At 42.3% G+C, this 17,437-nt stretch overlaps 3 protein-coding genes across 9 annotated transcripts in view, besides 1 other annotated feature; 1 reads left to right on the plus strand and 2 right to left on the minus strand.

The window, feature by feature from the left end:
- Positions 1–5,859, plus strand: part of jing — a 119,787-nt gene extending 113,928 nt beyond the window's left edge. For 3 of the 4 annotated variants that reach the window (NM_001103730.2, NM_001103729.2, NM_206027.3), the window contains exons 3-7: positions 4–1,612; positions 1,678–2,239; positions 2,308–2,455; positions 2,631–2,808; positions 2,870–3,449. In NM_001103730.2, the coding sequence (NP_001097200.1) occupies positions 4–1,612; positions 1,678–2,239; positions 2,308–2,455; positions 2,631–2,808; positions 2,870–3,320 (2,948 nt within the window). In that variant the 3' untranslated portion in view covers positions 3,321–3,449. Of the gene's footprint in view, positions 1–3; positions 1,613–1,677; positions 2,240–2,307; positions 2,456–2,630; positions 2,809–2,869 lie in introns of all 4 variants that reach the window. The other variant, NM_136371.3, reaches the window with a different exon arrangement.
- A 407-nt stretch (positions 5,860–6,266) lies between these two features.
- Positions 6,267–6,682: a mobile genetic element.
- Positions 6,683–7,898: 1,216 nt separating this feature from the next.
- Positions 7,899–8,644, minus strand: CG33919 (uncharacterized protein; the record flags this gene model as incomplete). The annotated part of the gene is made up of 4 exons (NM_001032222.1): positions 7,899–8,093; positions 8,156–8,329; positions 8,386–8,541; positions 8,594–8,644. 4 exons carry the CDS (start codon positions 8,642–8,644, stop codon positions 7,899–7,901), a joined length of 576 nt encoding a protein of 191 aa, NP_001027393.1.
- Positions 8,645–9,308: 664 nt separating this feature from the next.
- Vha16-1 (Vacuolar H[+] ATPase 16kD subunit 1) lies at positions 9,309–17,157 on the minus strand. 4 transcript variants are annotated; one of them, NM_057453.5, is made up of 4 exons: positions 17,062–17,157; positions 16,094–16,207; positions 11,799–11,988; positions 9,309–11,741 (listed from the first exon to the last, which is right to left on the minus strand). In NM_057453.5, exons 2-4 carry the CDS (start codon positions 16,176–16,178, stop codon positions 11,537–11,539), a joined length of 480 nt encoding a protein of 159 aa, NP_476801.1. In that variant the 5' UTR covers positions 16,179–16,207; positions 17,062–17,157; the 3' UTR covers positions 9,309–11,536. The 4 variants fall into 4 exon arrangements, with proteins under 4 accessions (NP_476801.1, NP_724474.1, NP_724476.1 ...); NM_165474.3 differs by lacking the exon at positions 17,062–17,157 and adding an exon at positions 16,391–16,451; NM_165476.3 differs by lacking the exon at positions 17,062–17,157 and adding an exon at positions 16,373–16,451.
- Positions 17,158–17,437: the final 280 nt, after the last annotated feature.

Here is a 17,437-nt window from a genome sequence, read left to right on the forward strand (position 1 = left end):
CAGAAACTATGGCTTCCAATTCTTGCGGCAACATGAACTTTGTTAATCCACTTAACAATCAGCAAGTTGGACTCAAAGATAACAAATTATATATTGTAAACTCGGCCGAGTACCTAGGATACTTAATGAGTCTGCAGATAGCTCTTAATAACCAACAGCACCAGCAACAACAAATCATATCTGCCACACAGCCGCCACCACTGGCAGCCACAAACAATAACAGTACGAACACTGCCACTCAGCCGCCGCCATTGGCAGCTACGAACAATACCAATTCGAACACTGCCAACAATTCGACTGCCAGCAACAGTATCAACCATAATGCCTCGAATAATCTAAGCAATATCAACAACACTGCCATACAGCCTCAGCGGGCGATTGTGAAGCCGCCATTGCACAGTTCCACGCAACCGCCGCCGCTTGTGACGATTTCCTCCATGCCCGCGTGCTCACCGGCTGCCGCATCTTCGCCAGCGGCCAAACGGTCACTGCCCGCCGCCAAGCCTTACCAGAAGCGGCTGACAGCAAAGGGCAGAGTGGGGACAGCACCGATAATCGCAACGCCTACAACGCCGCCTCCTCTGGTACCCACGTCTGCTACTAAGGAGCTGGGTCAGTTGCGCAAGAGTACGGGAACCACGGGAACCCCTACTGGCACACCCACACCAACGCCACCGCTAGTAAGCATCGCACCCTCGAAGCTGACCCCAACGCTGAGCGTTTCGAAGCAAGGACCGACAATGAAGCTTGCAAACAGCGCTCCCGATCTCTTTGACCTGGTGAAGAACTCAAAGCTGGTAGCCAAGGTTTCGCAACCGTTGACGCCGCTTCCCTTCAGTTCCCCCAGCAGCAGTAGCAACGGAAGCCACGGTAGCCACGGTATGCGATCCTCGCCGGCCCTCTCCACGTCAAACTCCTGCACCCTGTCTGCATTTAGCAAGATCAAGGTGGAAACAACGGAGCTGGCTTCCCAGACGGGCTCCCTGACCTCTTCCTCAATACCTACAATATCACTTAAGCCTCAGAGCTTCGCCGGGCAGCTGCCCAAAAGGGAACCGGAATCGGAAACCGACACGCTGAAGCACGACCTTTTGCCAGACTGCACAAACAGTAACTCAAACTCAAATTCCTGTAGCAGCAGCACCTATTCGCACTCGGTTAGTTCGGCAGCTGATCTCTCATTAGAGGCCTCTACGCCCGCTCCATCACCTTCACCTTCAGCATCGCCTTCCGGCTTGGGATCACCCTCGCCGGCGGCCAGCAACTTGAGTGCCAGCAGCCGGCGAGCTGCAAGCCAAACTGATATGCTAAGTGAACTGGTCACTTCGTCGTGCATCTCCAGCGGCGGCGATGACTGCTCTCAAGCCACAGACTCGCCTCCAATGCCGGCACTCCCTCTGGCCAAGAGTGAGGATGCTACCACTCCCATTTCCACGGTCAGCGGAGGAAGCAGCAGTGGGAGTAGCAATTACGATGAAGAGGACGACAAGTCGGTGGCCTCGCTGGAAACTCATCAGACGCACAAGCGGCTAAGGGACCTGCCCACGCCCGAGTCAGGAATCGGTGGAAGTCTGAGTAACAGCGAGAGCAGTAACTCAATTGCCGATGCCATGTTAGTACAGTTTATAATTGTAATATTAAGAAATGTTGACTAATCTTAAAACATTTCCTTACTAGTTCCTCCAAATCCGCCTCTGTGGGACCACCCACTACTGCAGCGAGCAGTGCTTCTTCCTCCGCATCCGACAGCAACTCACTGGCTAGCAATGCACCATCCCCAGCCTCTCCGGAGGATTGTTCAGCCGCTCCTTCGCCCGCCTGCTCCGCCTCCACTACCGGATCCATTCCGCCTAGCACTGTGGTGGACATTGCGATGGTGGAAGCCACCAGCAAGAGTCTGCCAAAGAGCGCTATATCTCCAATCCTCTCGCAGCCAAAGACCATCCGCTTTCCGGCTGGAGCAGGTGCGAGTGGCAAAGGTGGAAAGCGGCATGACGGCGTCTGCTACTGGGACAAGTGCAACAAGAAGCATGAGAGCAACTCCAAGTTGTTGGACCACATGCAGACGCACCACGTCAATACACAAACAGGTCCCTTCGCCTGTCTGTGGGTGGGCTGCAAGGTGTATAACAAGGAGTCATGCTCTCGTCGCTGGCTGGAGCGCCACGTGCTCTCCCATGGAGGCTCCAAGCAATTCAAGTGCATCGTGGAGGGTTGCGGCCTACGGTTCGGCTCACAGGTCGGTACAAATCGAAAACAATGCGAGTGCAACGTCTATAACCCGATTTTTGTATCATTCCCTTCCAGTTGGCGTTGCAAAAGCATGTTAACAACCACTTTAATGCCACTGACAATGCAAGGGAGAGCACCAGCAAGCGCACCTCTGATCCGCCAGTGCCCAAACAACTCCGTAAGAATGGCAAGAAGCTACGATACCGTCGTCAGCCTTTCTCAGGTGAACATAATTCATGTTCAGCAAAACATAAAACATTAAGTAAAACCTTAAGATCAGCGCAAAGACCATACTTGAATGGAATTGTACAATATATCTTAAAAGCATTGAAAAATATTTTTTGTTTTCACCCTAAACATAAAATGCAATTTATCTAATTTAACACCTTAAATTACAGCTCGCATGTTTGACTTCTTCGACACGGGCATAATGGAGGGACTACAGCACCGCCTGCGCCAGATTAGCACACTCACCAACGGTGCCCAGGCCATCGAGTTCCAGGGGCAGTGCATGATGCGACGCCGCAATAGCCAAGGCGGCTACGAGTGCTTCGTGCGATGGTCCCCGCGCGAGATGTAAGTCAACCCGAAGGTATCTCTATTTTGCAGATGCTAATTCCTTCTCCTCCCCAAACAGCATTTCCGACGAGTGGCTGCCGGAGTGTCTTAACCGAACGCGTCAGCACACTAAAGTACTACACATCAAGCAAATGCGGCCAGCCGAAAAAACTCGCGTGGATAGCCTGCTCAGCACGGCTTTTCGCTTACGCTATGACTCCCACTTGTTCGCCGACGATTATAATGTCAACGAGCAGCAGGTAGGCGAGGCGAGCGGTAGCGACTGCGACGAGGATGGGGATGGGGATCAAGAGGAGGAGGATTTAGAGGATCAAGATGAAGATGAAGAGGAAGACGGAAGCAGTAGTTCGCGCAGTGCGAGTTGTGAGACGGTGTCCAGCTATCAGCAGGTACTTAGCATCGCCAAGCTGCAGATGCAACAGCGGCGTAAGCATCCGCGAAAACCACCCAAAGTGACACCGCCGGCGAGGGAAAAGCTGGTTCCAACGGACGCACTGGTGCCCATTTAGGGGCATATCAGATTTATAGTATTTTCTAAGTAATTAAACCGAAAAACAAACGACAAACGAGTAAACAGTGACAAGTAGTCTAGTTAGTGTAAGACCAAAGTAAATTACTACATGCATCCATTAATGTATAGAAATGATGAGTACTCCCGCTTTGTTTGTTTTTGTTTTGTTTGGTGCGCGTAACCAGCCGTTTAGTTTTTGATCCCATCGAAGTTTCGTTTATCGATCGTTGTACATATATTCGGTTGGAATCAAGAGTAAAAGTCAGAAGCATTTAGTGGCCACCTAATCACAACCCACCCACGCGTTCTAGCAAGTGCTGTTATGAACAAATGTCCTAGTTCTTAGTTCTAATTTAATTTCTAAAATGTATACTTAGTAGAGATTCATGTGGGAATGGCCGACTGGACAGCACTTGTTTGTAAGCCAAGTTTATGTTAATCTATTGACAAAATTAAAGTTACATTTTGTTTTCTTTTTGTTGCCCCCCTCGTATTGCATTGTACTCTTAGAAACTGGCCAAACTTACACTGAAAGCGGAAAATCTACGCACACAACTGAGCAGTTAATGTTTAAGAATAGCAAAGTGACGTGGAAGAACACAAGACTTGAAGCATTTACCGCTAGAATACGAGAAATATTTGTATAACATTTTGTACTCAACTCGAACAGCAATGCAACAGTTTTAGCTTAAGTTAACTAGACCCAAGCCCAAGACGATTATCCATTAATTTAGTGCAAATCAAATGCAACTTTCGCCAACTCATCAGCGTCTCTCAATCGATTTGTGAAAAGTTGAAGAGACGGAAAAGCATCATGCATACTGTATATAAAATAGCATTAACTAGTTTCGCGTTTAAACTTACATTAAACTATTCATTTAGAAATTAGCCAAGGCAAAACCAACTAAAATATGCTAAATAAAGTTTTCGGAAGAAGATCACAACAATCTACAAGCGAAGTATAACACAAAATCCCATGTATTTATCTTTTATTATTTTACGGACAAACAAAAACCCATTCAACGATCCTTGAACATTTCCTTTATGTTTGTTCAAACCTATCATACTTTCAAACTCGACACTTGAAGCATATAAGCTAAACGCTAACCGATTCTTATAGTTTTCTATGCGAATGAATTTTTATGTTTTTAAAGTAAGTAGACTCGAATGAAGATGAAAATCAGAAACATGAATAAAAGAGTACTCACCACTGCCAAATGTGTAAATCAACAACAAGAACCCAGTTGTTAGGAACGACTGATTAATTTAGTGTGCGGCATGGGCGGAGCCACAAATTATTAAAACTGCTAATACCCTATTTTCCGCTCGAGCACTTGCCCTATGTTGCACGATAAAGGCTCGCTTCGAATCGAGTGTATTAAATATATCTGTGTGTTGTCCTACTTAGATGTAGATGCGTATCTGTGCCCCTCACGTAATTTAAGCTTACCACGAATATTGAAAAATAGACATATATATATATGTAGGCGTAATTCCCGTGTATCTGTATGTAGAGAGGAGACAGGAAGTCGTGAGGACTTTGCGTCTGTCGATCGCAGCCCACAAACATGATTTAAAGCAATACTCTATGATATTAGCCGATCAAGCTTAGTTGACTCTTCCATTCGGCTAGACTTTCGATGCCTTTCGCCCGAGTTGTTCAGCGCTTTGTACTGCAAGAAATGAAGAAGTCTATAACTAATGGAAAATAAGTATCAAACAAGAATCCGAGAGAAGTAATGGAAAAAATTCAAATAAAATAAAACTACCTCAAATTTTGCAAGCATAAAATACACAAAAGAATTTTTCGAGACAAGTTTTCTAACGCGAAGAGAGTATATAAGTGCAGCGTCATACGGCTCACGACCGAAGGATTCGGATTCGAGCAGGGCGGAGCCGAAAAACAAGGGAGTAGTGCACACTACATGAGTACACACACAAAGAAACAAGGGGAAGCCGTAGGCTAATTTCATATTTTGCTAGTATCGCGAACGGTCTGTAGGATAAGCAATGATCCAGATGAAGTACACTTACCTCGGCTTTTTGTTTTCAACCCCCTCGGAGAAGCCTTTCGAGGCGAATACCCATACCCATACCCAGTTATGCATTTGCCTTTAGCCCTGAGCTGAGTTTTAAGTTTGTAAATAGATTAGTTGACCCAGTACGAGACATATACTTATTATCATAACCATATTTTAAATATTAAAACCGCTTTAATAAATTGCAGGCAGAAATGAATTAAGCATACATATTTATGGTAATTAGCACACATACGAACGTATACAGGAGAAGTATTTATATTGCGAGGTTTGATTTTGGATTCAGTTCTGGCCAAATCTAAGGCAGTACACAGCCACAACATCAGAGATCTTGCTTCGATTGTAACTAATGTAATCAAAAGAATTATATACATATATATTATAGAACTCTATATACACAACATAGTATGTACAAGTGGACTCAAACCGATTCTGAAAACCAAGATCATGTAACGCGCTGAGAAATGAAAAAATATAAAAAAAATCAAGTATTATGCTATACACGTAGTTTTATTTCGTTTATTTGCGGGGAAGATTCAATGTCGACTTTATCAAATGATATAGTTTCTACTGCTCTAACTACCGTGCTTATATTGTTTCCAGCTTGTAATTTAAATATCACGTAATACAATGAATTTAAAGGATAATAAAACAAAAAAACACTTTGGTAAGTTAAAAATTCGAATTGGAGCCGTTCATGCTCAAAAGGAGCGTCTAATTACACCCCGTTTGTTGGCATTCGAAAACTCGTTTCAAAAAAACAAAATTGTGGAAGACTGTTTTCATTAAATATTGTATCTCTAATTGTTCTTATGTCAATTAAATTATTTGAAATCGAGCTGCACGTTAGATGTTCCAAATACCTATAGTTTTCAAAGGTGTGTCATATACCCAATTGATGTATGTGTCGCAGATCATTTAAATGAAACGAAATTTCGTGTTTCTGCTTGGCACGCGCCATGCAGACGCCTCTGATGCGCGGCAGACAACCGTTAGAGTTTCTGCCGAACGTAGTCTGGTCGCGTGCTGGAGCGGGGGGGGGGGGGAGTAGATGTCTGTACGAAAACGAGAAGCATACAGAAAAATGCGGTGTGCATAAGTATTGGTGTATGCTGACTAGAACAACTGTCATAATTGTGTTGGTATTGCATGTAAAGTCAAGAACTACGCATAATTCTGATTTTGTGAAGAAGAGATCAGTCAGTCAGTTTTCGATCGTTACGCATAACAGACATGCCTCGCTCAAGCGCCAGAAAACGTCGCGCGAACCATAACGAGAGTAGTGAAGAGGAAGAAGGGCATCCTGATGACTCTTCGACATATGTATATTGCTTGATAGGATGCTGCTGCGCTTATTTATCCCCCTATTTTCAGACATGTGACTAACGATGATTTTTAAACGAAGCCCTCTATATATAACACCATTGTCCATGTAACCATATTTAAAGGTTGTCCTGATAACATAACAAAAAACCAACCCTACATAACATCCATTTAGGCAATGTGTTTCCCAAAATAAATTAACTTAATATATCTAGCCACGAACTTATAGTAAGATAAAAGATATTTATATACATTTTAACAGTGAAACAGCAATTTCTTTCTTCATATTCATAAAAATCGGAAAGTAAAGCATAGTAGCCGAAAAACTGGTGTAACCGAATATTCATGATCAAAAACCACAAAAGTATGAATTATTTTCTTATGTTTTCAAATTCGTCCGGAAAATTAGGCCTCTTGATCAATTTTAAAATTCAAAATTATTGTGGTCAAAAAACGCTCTATTGTTGCTTTGATTACCCAATAATTTAATTTTACTACTTTCAAGTACATTAGATATACTTATATAAAATTTTAGTTACATAACAAGGATTTTTAAACCTTTTTTGAAATTATCCACCAAAAGCCACATCACACCTAGTTTTTCACATTTTTAGAACTCCTTCTTCTAAACCATGTAATTTTTTTTAAGTCTAGGTATGCAATCTCATTATTAATTGACTTGTTAGAATCCGACAAGAACAGAAAATTATAATTTCTGCAAGTATGTATATATGGTGCGTTTTGTTACTACATGAACTGCCTGCTCACAGTGATTATGAGTATGTAACATAAATAATAAATATGCAGACCAGTTTACATACATATTTCAAGCTTATCAATAAAAGCTACTGACGGGTGTAACTAGTTAAATTTTTGTAAATACATTTCTGGTTATTGCTTCTACATATTAATCATCACAATTATTTCAGAACTATTGTAGTTATGCTGAAAAATATTTTTCAAGTGGTCACAAAATGCTGAGCGAAAACCACATGGCCTATAAAGGTAAAATAAATAACAATTTTGGGGGACTACATATCAGCTAATTACCTTTTAATAATTGTAATACTAATTATTGGGTTGTATTTATTTGAAAGATTGGGCTTAACATATGTATACTATTTTTTTTTGTGAAAATGTTAATAATTACGACGAAGCGTGTACACACATACTCACATATGTACATATGTATGTGTATATAACGTAAGGAATCCCTAGTTGTGGACCAAGTTGTGGGTCTTCTTGCTTTTTATGTGTTCCATGGCTTGGAGGAAGAACTTCATTGTGCCTACATAATCAGTGCTCGTCGAATTGGTGTCCGTTACTACTAAGCTGACTTGGTAAAATCCTTGAGGAAACGGCGGCAGAAGACTAGTATCCAGAAAACCGTCACGAGCTATAAGATGGCCCTGCAGTTGGAAAATGGTTAAGGACAATCAAATCGGGGTAGCCCAGGCCAGAGGCAAAATACCGAAAAAGGGCAGGAGTGGTTGACATTCGTGTAACGCTTAAATAACTTCCACATTATCACGCCATACGGTATGAAGTTCCTCCGCTCGATCACCTCACATATTCGGATTTTAACGTCAACTAAGAATGGCTTGTACTGGTTACTGTAGTCTTTTGTAAAAACTTGCATTCGGATCTGCAAACCAACAGCTTTAAGTCGGATCTCATGAAGAATTCGTTACTATGCCTTACAATTGGGTTATGCAGAGGCACAATCATGAAGCAATCCATATTTACCACTGCCAGATTCCAATTGATCGCCTTTACGTGGCAAGACACGTTGCTCACTCGCGTCCGATTAACCAGACACTCGATTTTTTTAAGCTTGTAAACCAACTGGGTATTCGTCTTGCGAAATAAAGAAGCCAATAAGTATTCTACCAAAATTCAAAACATTTACCAATTGCCCAATGAAACAGCAGCCCAGCAAAACCACTAACACGAGTTTCATTTTGTTACTGACTACGACTGATGAACCTTCCTTTTTTATACTTATTAAATCGATTCATAATATGTTTTTAATCAAACAACAAAAATCACTACTGGGACATTAAACAATTAGTTTGACGATGGTTATTAATTTTTCCACTCACTATTACTTTATTGGTAATTATACCCTTTACTCGTAGTGTAAAGGGGTGTATACTACAATAGATCCTTCGGAAAGTATGGCCAGAAAGAATCGTTTTCAACCTACAAGTTTTATTTCGTTATAGCATACATATTCTTGATCAGCATCACTATCAGAGTTAATTTGGCCATGTCCCTCTGTTTTCCTGTCTGTCCGTATAAATCTAGAAATCTAGGGATTAAGTGTGCGACTTGGCGATCCTGATCAAGATATATAAGCTTAATGAAATCAGACGCGATACGAAAAATGAATAACTTGCCGTCAATACAAACGGACAGACAGCCGGAAAAACATTGTTCAATTCTACTAGTGACCGTAAAATTATACACATCAACAGCTTCTAACATTTTTGCAGGATTGCGTAATATTGTTAATGAAGTTGATTCTCAAACACTTTATGATGGTTATCTATTATTTTTCTGAGCACCCAGAATAAATGAACCAAGTCCTTCGATAAACCCTCCGATAAAAATACACTTGTTTTGGAAATTAGAAATTACAATTTATTTCATACAATGTCTGTTGTTGATGGTTGTTTACTTGCTTTATAAGTTGTTTCGAATACACAGTTACAGTTTCTAAAACCGCACCATTGGATACATGTATAGGTAGGTCTATGTTGTGGGGTGCATGCAACTTAAACAAATAACAATATGAATTCGTGACACAATTGTTGGGGGTACGCGTAACAATAATAAACGGACTATTCAACACTTGCTTCGTGAGTTCCTTAAGCTAGCAATCGAGTTAATTAGTTTCCCCCACCGTTTTCCGATGGGAACGTAACACTGACGCTGCATCATGATTCGGTGTCGGATGGGGGAATCTGTGATTGACAGGCAACGTCACATGCTTATATACAATTGCTGATTGATTGTGAGCACAAGTGGTTTATTGCAGGTGTGTTTTGTGCATTTCTGTTGTGGTCGCTTTCTTGTGGGGATCGGGAGGTGTGCGCAAGCAGAGCGATTCGGGTCCCGGGAATTCAGCGCCTCCGCACAGGTTGAGCTCCTCCGCATTCTCAGCATCACGAATGCATCGGCGTCCAACGGGCGGTGGAATGTGCATCCTTCTCGGGACCGGGTCGTTCGGCTTGCGTGGCTCTCCTACAAATTAATTGTTATTTGCCTAATGCCACTACTATACATGTTGATCGGGTGTTGTTGGGTTCGGTTCCGAAGTAGCTTCTTATAACTTCTAATTTGTTGGGATTTTACAATTTTTTTTGTTGGATTTTTCTGGTAGATTTCGTGTTGCTAATGTGGTTGTTGTTGGTATGAGTTTCATTTGCAACATTCGTCTACGGTTTTTGGGTTCTGCTTGCACGACTTTTGTTGTGGGTATTCTTGTTTGTTGGTTTATAATTTTGCTACTACAATTTCTTGTTAATATTTTATACATAATATATATTTATATATATAATATTTTCTTTACTATACAATAACAGCGGAAAAAGTGTGTGTTGTGGTTGTTGATTTGCAGTATTTTTTAGTTTGTCGCATTACATTCATTCACATGATTTGTATTGTTTCGTACGTTTTATAACAACTTTCTCGTGTTAATATGTATAATTGTTTATGATTTCTTGTTCTTGTTTATATATATATATATATTCTGTATATATTATGTATATCAATACCGTAATTGTTTGCATTACCATCTGTTCTTATCACAAAAAATCATAATTATATATATAATTTATTATTATTAATTTTTAATATATTATTCTTAGAATTGAACAATAATTAAAAATAAACGTAGGACTTAGTTACATTTTGTATGTGTGTGTGTGTGTGTTGGTTTTGTGTGTGTGTGTGTGAATGATTGCATGTAGTTGGTTTCCGCAGTTGACGATAAAGTATTGCCAAGCGTCCGCTTGCCGTCCGAAATCCAGAGGCACCACTGTACTGGGCTTCCACCCCCACCACCAAAGAAGGGGGCGGGGCGCGCCCAAACAGCGGCAATCGGACAAGAGCGGTACGTTGCCGCACCGGATGACATCGGGCGGTAGCATTGATGTTGTGGTTGCTGCTTGTTTGTTTGTTGTTTTGGCCCTTTCGCTAAATTTGTTGATCTGAATTGGTTGCAGCCGCGTCAGGCTCAATGCAAATGTACAAAGTTTCTTCTGACAATTGTTGGTTGTTGATTTCTTTACAATTTTTTCTTTTTGTTTAACGAACTTTACATATACACTAAACATTATTTAATAATAATAATGGAAAAAACAAATAACAAAGAGCACACAAAATTGTGGAGCGCAAAATAAAAAGTAAAAGAGCAGGATTTCTTGATATAGCAAAAATCATAATTATTACATCTTTATGAACTTAATTGCAAATTGTTTTCCTCGTGTTTAAGACTGATTTTGAACGGAAAATAACTAAGCTAAACCACGCGCCAGCGAATCGAGGTAAACTGAACAACAGGTGCAAATCGGCGGCCACCAATGGGCAGTGCGTGGCGGAGATCCTGCAGTCCGGCAGGACTGGTTTTGGTTGTTCTCCCTATGTACAAACGGTCCACGCCGGGCTTGCACCGCACACGCACTGTTGTGGTTTTTGCTTGTTGGAAGTTGCATGTTGCACGTTGCTCATTGGCTTGACACAATTTTACCTGCTCCTCTTGAAGCTGCTGCTGATGTTGATGTGGCTGCTGTTGACCGCTGGGCGCCGTTTGTCTATCTGTTGTTGTTGTGTGTTTGCATTGATTGATTTATTTCGTGTACAGGTAAATGGCCACAATCAAGCCGTAGAGACCCAACACTTCGGCGAAGATGAGAATCAGGATCATGCCCACGAACAGTCTAGGCTGCTGTGCTGTGCCACGGACACCGGCGTCTCCCACGATGCCGATCGCAAAACCAGCTGCCAGACCAGAGAAGCCCACCGCCAGACCGGCTCCCAAGTGAATGAAGCCCCTGGACATTGACATAGTTAGTAAGTTGAATCGTACGAGGTAGACAATCAATAATTACCTGTATAGTGAGTACTTTGATGGCTCTTCCAGCGCGCCGGCAATAAGCACAGCCACCACCAGACCGTAAATGGCAATGATACCCGCCATGACCACAGGAATGATGGATTTCATGATCAGTTCAGGCCGCATCACTGACATGGCAGCAATACCGGTACCAGACTTAGCAGTGCCATAAGCAGCGCCCAGGGCTGATGAAGAAAATCAAATGCATAACAATTAGTTTTGGGCAAGCTTTTCTATCACAAACATATTAATGTGGCAGTTTTCTAGTGATTTGACCAGGATTTATCCCATAGCTACACCTAAATACGATATCAAGGAATCGCCCATTATATTGGACTTCAAGCGCGATTTTCTAATTATGCCAGAACATTTAACATTATGATGTAACTCTTAAATTTGTCAGCCATTCGAGCGCTGGCCAACCGAATACTCTTCGATACCCTTGCTCCAACTTTGGCCGCGGGCGTAACAGTTTGCAGTCACATGATCGCTTTTAACTGACGTTGTTTGTTTCATAAAAAAAAACCCCAAAGTCCCTCCACCCGCAAAAGTGCCACTCATTGCCCAGAGTTGAGTTTCAGCTGGAGAGCAATAAAACTCGCTCCGCTCACATTCCAAATCGCCTCTCCCCGCAAATCGGCGGGTTTTATTACTCGCTCTCTCTCTCTCTCGAAAAGTCGGGCAAATATTGATAAGGCCGAGCTGAAGTACATAGTATAAACGGCAGGTTTCCGAGGGGGGCCAGCTGAACTCGGATCGGTATCTATCGAGCAGGCAGGTGGGCAGAATAACCCAGTGGCGAGAGATTCAGCTTATTTTGTGTATCGATGGGGCATTAATTGAAGTACAAAACCAGTTTCATGTGACGGTCAACTGAACGTTCGTGTGTTCGTGAGAGACTAATAAATCGAATTAAGCCGCACGCACACCACCAACTCAGCTGAGTGTTCAGATATATGGGTGTATTCAAAGCTGGCGGAGCGGGAGAGCAGATATCCACCGAGTCATGTGATTCGATGTTAATTACTTACTTTCCGCCTCGAGCCAAGAATTGCTGATATTCGATTTGGAAGACAGCAGCGCACTTCGGGAACACATAAAGCGCACCGCCGAATCGAATCTACCAATAATCACCATAACTTATGGGCAGTTCTGCTCTTGATCAATGTCGGCTGGCGACTATCTACGTCACTAAACAGGAAAATGATGGGAAATGCCCATGATAAAAACCAGAATGAACTTGAACAAGCAATTGGTTAGAGCCACAATAGATATCTACGCGCCTAGCACCAGCACACAGAAATCTGTGAGGTCGAGGTTGTCGTCACAAAAGCACGAACACACATCCTCAAAAAAGCAGATTCCTCTCAAGCACAAGTACAGAAATATTCTGGTGCGTTTGTGGCCCGTATTGCGTGAAATGGCATTAACATTATAAACATTTATTTATCATTGAAAGCCTAACATAGGCTGTTGACCCAGTACTTTCTCCGATTGCTTACAACACGTGGTTTTCCTAGACTATATGCACAAACAAATGCATAGCTATCGTATTATATTGATAAGTAGGAACAAATTCTTGGGCATAAGGTTTCCTTCAAAACACAACAGAAAAGTGGAACTCATCGTTTAGAATTTCAGAACTATTTGTTTATATCGTTGTATTGGCTACTGTGCAGCAACAGCGTATACTGCGCCATTGATGTTTTTTCGGCATTATTGGCGCCGCATTCAAATCGCAGAAATTATTCGAAAGTGCCGAAATGGCATTGACTTTTTTCGCCTTTTAACTGCCTGTAGAGCTGCTGTGCATTTTAAGTTATTGCACACACACACGAACCAGTACAAGGCATTTATCAAGAAACAGACGGCATCGCAGACGCTTCTGTGGGCGTTGAAATTTAAACAATATAGCAAATAATCGGTCGAAAGAAGAAGAGAACAACAACAAATGCCAGCACATCCGAAGATAATTATAAAACAGGGGAGATACCAAGAGACGGGCTGGCAAAACACTGTACCGAAAAAAACCCAGCAAAACAAAAACAAATCGAAGGCGTCACAGTTGAGTGAGCAGAAATCAAAGGGAATTGCGAGCGATGCAAATAGTGGCGAGCTTTGGGATGAGACAGGTTGTAGTCAGAAATAAGTGCACTTCGGACATATGTGTAGCGCAGCAGGTGTGTTTGTTTTTCTAATCTCTCCTGCGAGCGAGAAGAATTTGAACGGGAAACGGAAAATAAGATAAGATAAGATAAGCGCCCACTGTATTCTAGGCTGTACCATGAAAACAGCTTTGACGTTCATTGATTAAAATGCAATACGAATGAAAGGCATGAGCTCACTCACACAGCAGCATCCCTGTTGCCGAGTCAATGTGTGCGCTCGTTTAAGTCGGGGATTACAATGGTGGGGCCTGGCCAGTGTGGCATGTGCCGATATGATGAAAATTCATCACATGTGGCAGCAAATTATGCGTTAGTATAACCGCCTTTACATAATTTACTAGACCAACTACCATTCTATGTATATCTGCTACTATTCCCGCTACTGCGATTGCGCAGGCAAACGTGCGAGTGTGTGTGTGCGTCCTCGAGTGTGTTGGAGGAGCTGAATGTCATTGTGTGAAGGATTTTCGTGGCATTTGGGTATTTTTAGCCCAGTGCGAAGCGAGGATGTGGACCAGCATTCCAAGTGGCGACAAGTGCTGATAAAGCGCAGCTGAAAGCAACGCCCATTGTTCGCAGTGCAGTGACTCAGTCATCGCATCTGTCATCGAAAAAGACAAATGCATTTGCCAGCTGAAAGAGAGTGAGAGCTGGAGAAATAAGTAACTGGAACTCTCATTCGTCGGCACTCATGTGATCGTCAAGCGGCGTTGCCAGATCACCAGGCCAGTTAGCGCTGATAAAAACTGGAAATTGATTTATGCTGTTGACTCTAATTGCATAAGCAGTCTTTAAGTCAGATAAATTTACTCATTGGGTGATGATAATGGGGCAGGTAAACACCACAGGAAACCTTATTGTTTACTATCAAATTGAAATGTCGGGTGTACGGTGTTAAGCGCAAATCACAAGACATTACAGGGTAACATGACATAAGAATTGCGTCACAATTTGATGGAAAGCGGTGTGGGGGTAGCCTAAATTAGCTCTCATAAGCAGCAGCGCGTGCTCGGTTTTTTTTTTTTTTTTTTTTTTTTTTTCATATAATGCCTTAAGTTCGTCTTGCGACAATCGCTTGGGAACTTGCTATCTTATCATGGCCAACTGAATTGGTAAATAAGCCACTTATCAGTAAGGTAACTGAGAATGAGTGGTCTTGATAAGCCCCTGAAAAGATCGTCAGCTAACCATGTGATGTGGGCTAAAAAGTCGATTGATCATGCACCCAACGATTTGGGCATGTGATTAACGACGATCATTTACATTGGGTCATACATAAGTTGTCTGCTAATTGGGCTGGAGAAGATATCGATAGGAAAATACTTCATACTTCTTTCGCGCCTTAACAAAAATATTTGTTGTCTTTTATGTGATTTTTCTTTGGCATGCAATTCCCGACAACTATTGTTCGTTGTTCGAACAATAAATATTGAATCATAAGTAGTCAGTTAATTGGGTTTACAAAGAGCGAAAGGCGAGGGTTTTATGTTCTTCAATAGGGTTTCTAGTCCATTGTGTGCCCAAGCTCTAACCAACAAGATGAAAAGAAAAAACTTTAATATGGCAACACTTCCCAACGGTCTTGTGACTGTTGTGAGAAAAGGAAAGCGCGCTTCATAAACTTCACCAAACACAGTAACTTTGCTCGCTCTCACACACACGCGCTCAATGGCATCGAGTCCGAGAGAGTGCGCATCGCTCATAAGAGCGAAGCGCTCACATGAGTGTGTATGAGTAATGCCGTTTTTAGCATGCTGAAAAAGCGAAATTTTTTTTTTCAACTTGGCCACTGCGAAATTAAAATTGCTAATTCTTCACGTTGTAAAAAGGGGGAATACTATTCGTTTCAAAATCGAGTTTGCCAATCCAAAGAGTTTTGGATATTCTGCTTGTCACGCGCATGCATATGAGCACCTTAATCCCTATGTGTGAGTAAGCCCGTGTCCGTACACCGTTTTCGTACACTTGCCGCTATTTCCCGTTACTACCACCTACAGAAGCCAGTACGCCCACACGCTTATCCCCGCATTTCCTCTTCTTCTTCTACCCTTTACGCCACACAAATGTTCGATTTTTCACAGCACGGGCATGGCATCCTTATTCTAGTCAGATTTAAACTTACCCGAGAAGATGATGGCGGAGGCGGCTCCCATAACTCCGAAGAAGGGGCCATAGATGGGGTTGTCGCTGCTCACTTCAGAAGACATTTTGCTTTGTTTGTTGTGTGTTTTTTAGGCTACAAATGATGAGAAATCGAAATTTTAGTTCGTTTTGCTGCTGCTGTGGTGATTGCACTATAGTTTTTATTCGGCGTTTTGCACAGATGAATCTGAATGTTATGCGCGCTCGTTATATGTATGCGTTGCTTCAAGTCGAAACAAAGTATTTTTATTATATGTACAATATATGTGCTATATACGTGGGGTTTTACGCTGCTCTGCGACCAATGCTGCTGCGACGACGAACGAATTGCGAGTGGCCGCTCACGGAATATTCTTAAATATACTTTTTAATCGAGAGTTGGCAAGTCGGAGCGAGTGGCCAACAACGAAAACTGGGAGAGAGCAGCAAGAGAGAGTGAGATTGAGCGAGAGGCCACTCGTCGGATTATTGCGCTTGTGTGGAGTGTGACCTGTGTGCATGTGCATGTTGTCATGTGCTTGTGTGCGCGCGAGAGTGAGCGCATGACAGGCACACATCACGGATAGTAAGTCCAATTGGCAATGACAACGGTCTGGAAAATTACACACGTACACACAATCACATGGGAGCTGTTAAAACCCTGGTTTCCAGGCTTTTGCAAAATGAAAATGCAATTTTTGCACTTTCTGAAGATGCCTGTGCTCCTTGTTCAATTCCCATTGCTCAACGCGCAAAACTCACACTCACAAGGAATCTCATTGTCATTGGCTAAGTGTGGCTTGCCTGTGTGTGTGCATGTCGTGGCAGAAAATATTGTACAATTTTTTTTCTGTTTGAACTCTGTTCAAATTCAAGTTGTCGCAGCAGCATGTTTTATCGCAGGCCCGAAACTTTTCCGCAGGGCTAGCCTCACATGACCGCCTATCTTTTGACTGCTTTTTCACTCACGTGATTAGAAATCTAATTAAAAGCAATTCGCTGCTCTGTGGCCTCTTCGGGTTACTGCTGGCTGCTGCTTAAAAGCGCGGATCGGATACTGAACACCAACGAGTTATTATGCTTTGCTTTTATAAACGTTAGTCACGGGGGCGGATTTTCGGCGATAGTTGTGCCAGCGCTGCCACCTGATGGACGTCAAAATGCACTAACAATGTTTCCACTAGAGCCAATACAATTAAAGCATTGCTTTCACACCGATTTTAAAAGGATGCACGAAATTGAAGAACATAAGCACATCAAAATTAATATTTTATTTTATATTTCTGATAGCTTGGTCAATTCGTTCATGAACTTGTATGGAAAACATCTTTTTGTACCATAGAAA

This window comes from Drosophila melanogaster, chromosome 2R (genome assembly GCF_000001215.4).
Source record: "Drosophila melanogaster chromosome 2R".
NCBI classification, from domain to species: domain Eukaryota; kingdom Metazoa; phylum Arthropoda; class Insecta; order Diptera; family Drosophilidae; genus Drosophila; species Drosophila melanogaster.